Below are 10470 nucleotides of genomic sequence, written 5' to 3'. Positions count from 1 at the left end.
GCTGCTTGGCAGTTATACAAAGCTCAAGAAGAGCTTGTGAAGGTTGCTAAAGAGTATGGTGTGAAGCTAACGATGTTTCACGGTCGTGGTGGCACGGTTGGAAGAGGAGGTGGACCAACCCATCTTGCTATATTGTCTCAGCCTCCGGATACTATTAACGGTTCACTACGTGTCACGGTTCAAGGTGAAGTCATCGAGCAATCGTTTGGTGAAGAGCATTTATGCTTTAGAACGCTTCAGCGTTTTACCGCTGCTACGCTAGAGCACGGTATGCGCCCTCCTATTTCGCCTAAACCGGAATGGCGCGTGTTGCTTGATGAAATGGCGGTAGTTGCAACCGAGGAGTATCGTTCTGTTGTGTTTAAAGAGCCTCGGTTTGTCGAGTACTTCCGCCTTGTAAGTATTTTAATTCACTCTGAATCTTTTTAGCTCACCCTACAGATTCTTGAAACTCAAGGAATCTTAAAATCTATTGCAGGCTACACCAGAACTGGAGTATGGTCGTATGAACATTGGAAGCAGACCTGCGAAGCGGAAACCAAGCGGTGGCATTGAATCTCTTCGTGCGATTCCGTGGATCTTTGCTTGGACTCAAACAAGATTCCATCTTCCTGTATGGCTTGGATTCGGAGCAGCGATTAGGCACGTGATTGACAAGGACGTCAAGAACCTCCACATGCTCCAAGATATGTACCAACACTGGCCTTTCTTTAGAGTCACCATTGATCTAATTGAAATGGTGTTCGCTAAAGGAGATCCTGGTATTGCTGCTTTGTACGACAAGCTTCTTGTTTCAGAAGAACTCTGGCCGTTTGGTGAGAAACTCAGAGCTAACTTCGAAGAAACCAAGAAACTCATCCTACAGGTAAACTCAGAGCCCTCTTGATTTCTTGATTTCTTTCGTATTGATTTTACGATTGTCTGATTCGCTTTCGCTGTTTGCAGACCGCTGGACACAAAGATCTTCTTGAAGGAGATCCTTACTTGAAACAAAGACTGAGACTTCGTGATTCTTACATTACGACACTCAACGTATGTCAAGCTTACACATTGAAGAGAATCCGTGATCCGAGTTACCATGTGACACTGCGACCTCACATCTCTAAGGAGATTGCAGAATCAAGCAAACCAGCACAAGAACTCATCGAGCTTAACCCGACAAGTGAATACGCGCCTGGACTTGAAGATACACTCATCTTGACCATGAAGGGTATTGCTGCTGGTCTACAGAACACCGGTTGAGTTCAGTTCAAAGGAGATGATGAGTCTCCCTCTCTCTTTCCTTTTTTTAACTTTGCGGCTTTGAAAATAATAAGTTAAGACGGTTTGGATTCTTCGGTGTATTTACGTATCCACCGTCAAAAATGTTGATTTTCGTGTAAGAATCCTTCGAGATCATGAACGAACACATGCGCTCTGTTTTTTTTTTTCTTTTCGCAAGTGTAATAAAACAGAACAAGAGAATCTTTTCTTGTTTCTTTGTCTCTTACTATAACCAATGCTACTTCGGTTTGGTTTAGTTGTGACTAGTGCGGTTTTAGTTTTTGGTTTGGCCTTTTCCTGGTGACAGTTCTAGTTTCCCACACTAATCATTCGGTGTACACAACAGCTACGACACACACATGTCTCTCAGCATGGTATTATATATGTGGTCCCGGAAAAACGGCAGACATGTTTTTCGGAAAAGAGGCCGTTGAACAAGGGGAAATGGTGGATTAGAAAACGACAGGGAGTGTGAGTCTCCTATATTGACACGGCTTGCAACTTTTCGCTAACGTCCCAACGGCTCAAATTCAATTAAATTGTGAGAATTTATAGCGTACATGTACGGTGTACCGGTTTTTTCACCAACGTACCTTTATGCTTTTAAATAAGTACGTTTCTGATTTCACTCTCTCAGCGGTCAAAAAGTTCACACTAGTCGGTGAGTGTTCATCACGCGCCTCCTCCACTAATAAGCAATAAAAATAAAAAAGAGAATTAAGTATTTCATTATTGTTAGTACATAAATAAGCTTTTCTGTGATATATAGTTTCAAATAGCTAAAAGCTGAAGACGACCAAACATATATTATCCACAAAATATATTATTATTATTATGATTATTATTTTATAAGAAAATAGATAAATACGTGTCAAACAACCAGAAATTAAGGGCACCGACTTCGGACGGCGCAGAGTAGCACCGGCTAACGACCATCATAACCTTCCAAACCTTTTTTCTTATTTTATACTATTAGTACTATTAATCAATTATTATTAATTTTGGGCGTTATGTTATTATTATTTTCCTTTTAAAAAGTATTTATTATTTTTGAAAAGGAAACAAACTTATAATGCGAATAAATAATTTAGTTCATATATTTTTTTTTAATGCCTTAAAAGAGAGGGCAATTAACAAATATAAGAACAAAGCATTAACAAAAAACAGTTGTCGCTCGCTTTCATTACAAATCAAATCAGTCTGTAATTATTCCGAATCTGCTTTTTGTTTATGTCAACGACTAAAGTATTAAAATCCAATTTTCTGAAATCAATCACCTAACCCTTTTCTAAACACCTTTAAAGAGAAAGAAAAACAGTACCCTGTTGATGAAATTATGTACGATTTTGGGATGAATGCATGTATTCAAATTAAAACTTAATGGAAAATGAATAATAATATATAACCTTTTTATTGATGAAAATGTTGAGAAAAATAGAGGAGAATTAAAAATGACAAGATGGTTCACTTTCTTCTTGGTTTTTCACTAAGCCCTACAAGTAAAATAAATAATGAAAATGAAGAATCCAAATCTTCCTCTCTTTTGCCCCTTTGGTAAGCCTTCTCCTTCCTTCTTCACTCACATCCGAACTTCTCTTATGTACACACACACAGTAATCTCCAACAAGTAACCTAAACAAGTGAAGCTAAAAAAGAAGAAGAAGAAGGCCGCCAATGCAATCTCAATCTGTAGGGATATAAATGAATGAAGGGAAGAAGACTGAACATAACATACAGAGACAGAGATCACAGGGCAATGAAGAGGAGAATGAATGAACAAATCATAAAGACCTGAAACTCTCTACACTAATAGGTTCCCTGGTATTGGTAAATGATGCATCTTAAGACGTTAAGTGGGATTATTCAGATATTTCTTAAGGGTAATGAGGAGGAAGGTTGCAGAAGAGTGAAGATGAAGCTGTCCTGTTTTTTACTTTTTAACTGCTATAGTGTCTCACTGAGTACTCCAACACTTCTCTGCTTGGACACACAATCTCCTTCACTCGACTACCGTTCTTGTATATCTTCACTGTCGGTACAACCCTCACATTCTCTGCATTACCTATCGAAGAACATTTATCGATATCCACCTATATAACCCGAAAGACAGAATCTAGAGTCAATCTTTTCCCGCGGAGTTATGAAACGTTTTGAGTGAATACCACGAGAGAGGTTTTTTATGTAACTTTACCTTCATGAAGTGTATAGATGGGTAACGTGTACATAGCGAGTCCACAAATGGAGATATCTGCTTGCATTGATGATCAGAGGCTGTCGAGAAATGGATAACCGAAACTCCTGGTTTTGATTGAAGTATATATATATATATCACATAACAAATTTCATAAGTTAGATCAGTAGTCCAGTCAAGAAAAGTTATCAAAGTAAGAAGCAGAGAACTATCTTTTTACCTGGTAGATTCATGGCAGCTTTGAACTGTTCACGACTAAAAATTTCCTCAACTTCACCACCGAATTCCATATTTAAAACTTCTTCTCCACGGGATTTCTTCAATGCCACTTGAGCATGAAATAAAGATTCAGCAACTTCCTTGTCATGAGGTAGTTCTCTTATCAAGGCCTCGTAATCACTCACTGCAGCTCCCCATCTTTCCATCTACAGTTAGAAAGCTCGATGATCAGTGTAGAACAAATTACAAGCCTAACAAAGTCAAAAAGAAGTTTTATATGTACCTTGCTATTTGAAGCAGCCCTTCGAAGAAGAGGCTTTGTATATCTTGGTTGATAACGAAGCGCTTGGTTACAATCTTCAATTGAGCGTGCCCACATACCAAGTTTAAACCAACAAGCTGCCCGGTTACAATATAAAACAGCGTTGCATGGATCAAGCCTAAGGCCTTCTGCATAAGCTGAGCTAGCTTCCGTGTATCTCTCTGATTTATAGAGATCGTTACCGCGAGCACGAGCCCTAGCAACCAAGGTAACAGTATTGTGTAACATAGCAACTTCGTTGCATCGTGGATCGATTTGGCTAGCTTTCTCAGCAGCTATAACTGCATTTTCAAACCTGCAAAAATTCATCATCTGCTCTTAACCCCTTTTTTTTCCTTAACGGCATTCAACAGTTTTTTTAAACAATAGCATATGAATATGTTACTCTAGTCTCACCTTCCTAAAGACATTTCGATTTGAGCTTTGACAAAATATGTATACGCTTCACAAGCCATACCAGAAAACTGAGTCTGCGAGCAAGATACGGGGAACGGCTCTACTCTAGGAGCTTCTAACAGCTTTGATTGAGCATCATCAAGCCGGTGAAGTTTCAAGAATGCTTCTACTTTACACATAAATAGCTGTAGATATAAGACACAAACGATATTAAGTTATGATTTCTTCCCAAGGCAACATATATTCCACAATATGAATTCTCTTACTTGAGGAGACAAATCGGCTCCAGAGACAATGGCAGCATCTACTTCCGTCAAAACTTTTTTCCAGTCACTAAGTCTTCGCGCATCTACGCATTTGGCCATATGTTTCTCCACTGCTTCAAGCTTCTGCAACTCCATGGGATCTGATGGTCTCCCTTGAATACAAAGATGCTTCCTTGCACTATTAACCTGACCTAATCTGCAATGCAACCAAGTAATTAAGACACAGTGAATGCAAACCACAGATAAAGATTCTGTATTTTGATGATACAGTGAATAACAGAACCACTAGCTGAGCAATGAGAAACGAGAAGCAATATACCTAATAAGCAATAAGGCCAAACGGTGATGAGCTCTAGCATAGTTAGGATCCGATCTAACAGCATCTTCACATTCCTTAACAGCTTCACCAATTCGAGACAAACCAGTCAACGCCGCAGCTCGGTTACTCCGGTAAGCTGCGCTTGTCGGTGACAAAGCTATCGCTCTATCATACAACTTCAAAGCCTCATTAAACAAACCTTTCCTATACATTTCATTCCCTACTCTCTTCACTTCCTCTGCATCCGAACCTAAAATTGCTTTCTTCCATAAACTCTCCGCTGCAACAGGACTACTTCTGTTAGAGCTGCCGACAATGACCGGCGAAGTCGTAGGAGATCCTCCTCCTCCGGCAATAGGTTTCGCCGGAGATACAATGCTTCCTCCACCTCGCATTATGCTCCCATGTCCGTAAGTTCCAGTACCAGATCCAAGAACATCGCTTCTCGAACGGCTTTGAGTCATTCCAGTGATTTGGATCTTCCCGGAAGGACAAATGTTTTCGGTAGGAAGTACATTCGCCGCCGGAGACGTGGTGGCCGGAGAAGTAGCAGAGGAGATGAGTGGTTGTTGTGAATGGGAAGAAGAAGAAGTAGCAGAGTCCGATCTAGATTGAGTCGGTCTTAGATTATTCCCACCACTAGACGAACCAGATTGACTACGAGCCGAATTAGATCTCCCGATAACACCCGGACCATTCCGAACCCGACCCGTAACAGATCCGGAGGAGCTAGAACTGCTACTACTAGTTGTGGTAGTGGTGGTGTTGTTGAGTCCACGTGGCTGAGAACGAAGCGGAGAAACCGGTGAACCGAGATCTAATTCACGGAAGTCAGGTTTGTTGATATCGGAGGTGAGTGATGAATCACGGAGATGATCGGCGAGTTTGTCAGATTCAGGAATGGGTTTAACTGACTTTGGCATTTTTAGTTTTTTTTTTTCCGAAAGGATTGGACTTTTGTGAGAATTGAAGAAAACCCTAATCGAGTTTTAGGGTTGGACTCCGGTGAGCAATGGTCGTCGTTAATGGAGAAGAAGAAGACGGTGGTGGTGAAGAAGAGTGGAGAATGGAGGATTAGATACTCTGTGAAAAGGCATCGAAGAGGAGAGAGAGAGAGAGAGAAGGAGGGGGGATCTCGTGAATAAAAAAAAAGGGTGAAGCAAAGAATGAATGTGAGTGCGTTTTAGAGAGAGAAAGCTGCTCTGAGAAGAGAGAAGAGAGAAGGAGAGAGAGAGAGAAGGTTCACAGAAGAAGAGGAGTGAAGATGGAGAAGCAGAGAGAGAGCGAATATTAAACCCAATTTAATATTATTAATTCACAAAAAAAAGATATATTGTATTTTAAAAAGTTGCTTAACTAATTAATTTTTGTTTGACAAAGGAAAAATAAAGTTAATGATAATAACAATGAACAAAAATGGGAGGCAGAGGCATTAATGTAATAAATTAATAACAAAGTGAGAAAAAAATATAGAAAAAGACAGATTGAAACAAAGTTCTAAATGAATAAACCAGAAATTGAAGATAATTAATAAGGTTTTTAGTAAACATTACTATATTTCCTATATTTTAAATTATATTTTTTCATTGGTGAGTAGTATTTTTTTTTTCTTTCTTAAGTGAACATTATTTTCTGCTAAAGTTTGAGATTAAAGGATTACAGTTTTTGGACATTTTTTCCCAAAAATAAAAATGAAAATAAAAAAATTGAAAATAGTAATATAATAAATGTTGTGCAAAAAATAACAGGTCTTGTTCAACTGCTGCTTCACGAGACATGTTTTCATTCTTGCTTTTATTTTATTTTATTTTTCCATTTTTTCGCTTTATGGTTGAATATCAAACTAACAAAGAAAATTAAGAAAAATAATAATAATTGTTATATATTGTAAATAATAATTATACTTAAATAAATAAGTCTGCTTACTTCGGCTTTCGGTACTGTTCGATTTTTCTTTGTACTTTGGAGCTTACAAACATCGGAAGAGCCCAACTCGCGATTTATGAGAAGTGATGTCTACGCTCCTATAACATCTATACAAATTGATATGTTGTGTCAAACCAAAAATACATTTAAAGAGCAATAAAAAACAAGATGATAATACAAATATTTTTGTATCAATTTTTGTGTTTTATCATACACATTTTCTTAAAAACATTTCTTTTTTATTTATAGTTAAGCGAAATAAATGCATTTAATTAATAATATACTTTTGTTCAATGAACTCATTTTCTTTATTAATCAAATGAACCAATTCATCTAACTAGTACGTAAAATGAGTGACCCGATTTGTTTTAAGTTTATAGCTACTGGTAAATAACAAACTACAAGTACAAATAATCAAACTTTCTTTAAATACGCAACGAAATTAGTTCTTACATTAATTACTAATACGAGATACATAGAATAAATTCATTAACGTTTCAAAATCAATATACATCCTCCTACTCGACAACAAAAGTAAGAGGAGGGGATTATTGGTTCTATAATTTTAATGGATTTAGAAATCCAAATAAAAATCCTATGTATTTGAAAATGTAAAATAAAAGAAATCCAAATAAATGGATTTGAAAGTGTAAAATAAAAGAATTTAAATCCAATGAAAGTTGTTATTGGAGAGGTGATTTCTAAATCCAAATGGAATTGTAAATTCTAAAAATCAAAATACATGGATTTTGAAATAACATGTTTTATCCTTGGATTTGAACCCTTCTATTTTACACTTTCAAATCCATTCAAATTCATTTAAAACATAGTGTGGATTTTGAAATCCAAAAACAAATCATTAAATGAATAACATGGGATTTTAACAAGTATTTGTAAATCATAAAACCAATAACACATAATTTTAATAAGTATTTTAAAATCAATGATTGAATAACACATGATTTTTGTTTGGATTTCCAAATCCATTAAAATCATAGAACCAATAACATGTTATTTCAAAATCCATGTATTTTGATTTTTAGAATTTACAATTGCATATGAATTTAGAAATCACATTTTTAATAATCGCCTCTAAGTCACTGAAAATTATATTATTAAATTGATGTAAAAGGTAAAATAATGGTTTTAAAAAAAAATGTGTAGAGAAGTTTTTTTTTTTTTTTTTGGTTCAAAATGTACAGAGAAGCTATACGATAGATTTGGGTATGATAGGGAAATCAATAATCACATCAAAAATGTAATAAGTGACCTCGTAGCTTGCACTTATCTCTATTGGCTTCTTTCGCACTATATTTCTTTCTTCTTCTGGTTTCCTCGTTTCTTTTTATATTCCATCTTTTCCGTATCCCCAAATTCACGCTTACATAGTCACATATGTGTAAAGATATTTCAAATTAAAACAAATTACATCTAAGTGAACATGCAATTTGGTAAAAACATAAAATTGTCTAAACGGAAAAAAATAATTATCAAATTTTCCAACATGCTTAATGATAAAGAATCGAAACTCTTTATTATGAAATAATAATATCAGAAAATAATAGTACTTGGCGACAAAGATTATGCTTCTCTTTTGGCCATGCATTTGCAATTCATTTATCTCTTTAAAGAGCCTTTGTAAAAAATTCAATAGCTAGAAACAGGTTTCGATATTGTATGAGATTCCATTCTTAAAATCCGGCCATACTATCAATTTAAAGATCCGGTTATAAAAGTAGATGTGTGTGTGTGTGTAAAATTGTCATTTAACAAAAGCAAAACGTTTGAGTCGGTTATACGTATGCTAGCTAAAGTGTAGATTGATTGATAGATAATGGAGCGGTTATATATAACTCGGGAGAGTGGTAGTGGGTTTGGTATACCGACACTTGCATTACACAATATTGTGTATTCTTTTTTCTTTTTTTGCTTTTTTTGGTATCCATATAACGTTGTTTTATCAAGCATCGAATATTTTGTAACCTAGATAATAATTATGATTGTGTTTTCACGTAACATTGTTTCATCAAGCATAGAATATACCGAAATCTTGCGTTATACTTCACATGCTTCGAACCACATGTTTTGTGATATGCGTATATATTGTTTTTTGTAGATATGCCATTATATATGCATAGTGGTTTCTTTTTAAGCAAGTTACGTAGTTAAAGAAGAAACGTTTAAAAATGTAATAGTAAGTGCTCCATGTAATAGCTAATACTTAATTCAAAAGCCTTACTATTTTTTTATATTCTTCGATCTAGTCGACACTCGGGACAATCCGAGTCAGATACATTCTCAACGGTGTGATAAACATAAATGCTGATGTCATGTTTTGAAATTTATGTATTGGCGTGTAAAACTAAAATTTCTTCATTGTAGTTATGCATATTCAATTCGTAGTTAGGCTGTTGTGTGCATGTCTTAAACTTAATTACCCCTTAATTTGTCGTGAAATGTTACTTTATATTGATGTGGATTAATTATGAGTATAACGACTTTAAAGGGATGAGAAAAAGGCATATATTCATATGCTTTACAGAGTAAGTGTTCTATGAATCTAGAATCCAACTTCGAAAAAATTCCTATAAATGCAAGTGTTCTACAAATCTTGAATTGCCTATTGTCTATAGCTTTTATGGTAATGAATTGTGACAAAAAGAAAATTGCGGTATGATACATGTGGATGGCTATGTAGGTGGTTCAAGTGCAATGTAGTTCAATATATTCTTTTGTTCATGTTTTATAAACCGTATATGAATCGTACATCAACCTTCAAAATAGGTCGGCCGGTCAATTGAATCGACAGATAAGTAAGTTTATAAAATGAAGAGCATTTAAAAAAAAAAAAAAAAAAGCCAAATAGTAACAACTTATTCCACATGTACCGTCTTTGGTATGATTATTTATTTTATCAATCACATTTTATTTTATTTTGTCCAAAAAGTCAGTCACATTTTATCATGTTGATTATATACTGCTAGTTTCGCCAATTTCACACTAATAATAATAAGAAATTACCCACTAATTTTTGTGTTTGATCATTTTTGTTTTATGTTACCTCAAATAGAAAATTCGAATTTGATGATATAACACTAGAGAAATAAACGGAGTAACTGTTGTTATAAGGGCCAATGAAATAAAACGATATAATAGTAAAATTAATGGTAAAAGAAAAAATGTAGATTTGGTCAAAGATGACGCTTGTCCTTCAAAAGGTGACGTCAGTGATTCAGAGAGTAACCATCATCACTGGTGTCTCTGTTTAGATGTGATTACGCTGCACACTCTGGCATGGGCATGGCCTAGTCCCAGAATCCAATTGAAGCATGATACGTACGTGATTTATCGGATTTATACACGATGCAGATGAATCATTTATTTGATTACATTTCTTTTGCCAGGACAAAAAAAAACCCCACTGCCATCATAATTGCATCATATATAGTTTATAGGCCGATTGTTTTTGCAGTAACTTTATTATTTAGCTATTTAAGTATTTTTAATTATAGTTTGATAAAATTGAAAATTTCGAAAACCAAAAAAGTAAATCGAAACAGAACAGCTC

The 10470-nt window shown here is 35.4% G+C and overlaps 2 protein-coding genes across 4 annotated transcripts in view; one reads left to right on the top strand and one right to left on the bottom strand.

Annotated features, from left to right (window-relative positions):
• Window positions 1–1489, top strand: part of LOC104778268 (phosphoenolpyruvate carboxylase 1-like) — a 7151-nt gene extending 5662 nt beyond the window's left edge. For 2 of the 3 annotated variants that reach the window (XM_010502670.2, XM_010502668.2), the window contains exons 11-13: window positions 59–396; window positions 479–865; window positions 946–1489. In XM_010502670.2, coding sequence (XP_010500972.1) covers window positions 59–396; window positions 479–865; window positions 946–1242 — 1022 coding nt within the window. In that variant the 3' untranslated portion in view covers window positions 1243–1489. Of the gene's footprint in view, window positions 397–478; window positions 866–945 lie in introns of all 3 variants that reach the window. The other variant, XM_010502669.2, reaches the window with a different exon arrangement.
• On the bottom strand, window positions 2652–6234 carry LOC104778267 (TPR repeat-containing thioredoxin TTL1). Its single transcript, XM_010502667.1, has 7 exons — window positions 4977–6234; window positions 4658–4853; window positions 4392–4576; window positions 3957–4290; window positions 3675–3879; window positions 3455–3561; window positions 2652–3353 (listed from the first exon to the last, which is right to left on the bottom strand). The coding sequence occupies exons 1-7, from the start codon at window positions 5897–5899 to the stop codon at window positions 3201–3203; spliced, it is 2103 nt and encodes a 700-aa protein (XP_010500969.1). The 5' UTR covers window positions 5900–6234; the 3' UTR covers window positions 2652–3200.

This window comes from Camelina sativa, chromosome 3 (genome assembly GCF_000633955.1).
Source record: "Camelina sativa cultivar DH55 chromosome 3, Cs, whole genome shotgun sequence".
NCBI lineage: Eukaryota > Viridiplantae > Streptophyta > Magnoliopsida > Brassicales > Brassicaceae > Camelina > Camelina sativa.
The sequence above is the reverse complement of the archived record's forward strand: the minus strand, read 5'-3'. Positions and strand labels throughout refer to the sequence as shown.

Coding starts and splice junctions, on each gene's coding strand:
- LOC104778267 (XM_010502667.1), bottom strand. CDS start 5,899: ATGCCAAAGTCAGTTAAACCCATTCCTGAATCTGACAAACTCGCCGAT. Junction 4,854..4,976: donor TTGGCCTTATTGCTTATTAG/GTATATTGCTTC, acceptor GTTGCATTGCAG/ATTAGGTCAGGTTAATAGTG. Junction 4,291..4,391: donor ATCGAAATGTCTTTAGGAAG/GTGAGACTAGAG, acceptor GAATTTTTGCAG/GTTTGAAAATGCAGTTATAG.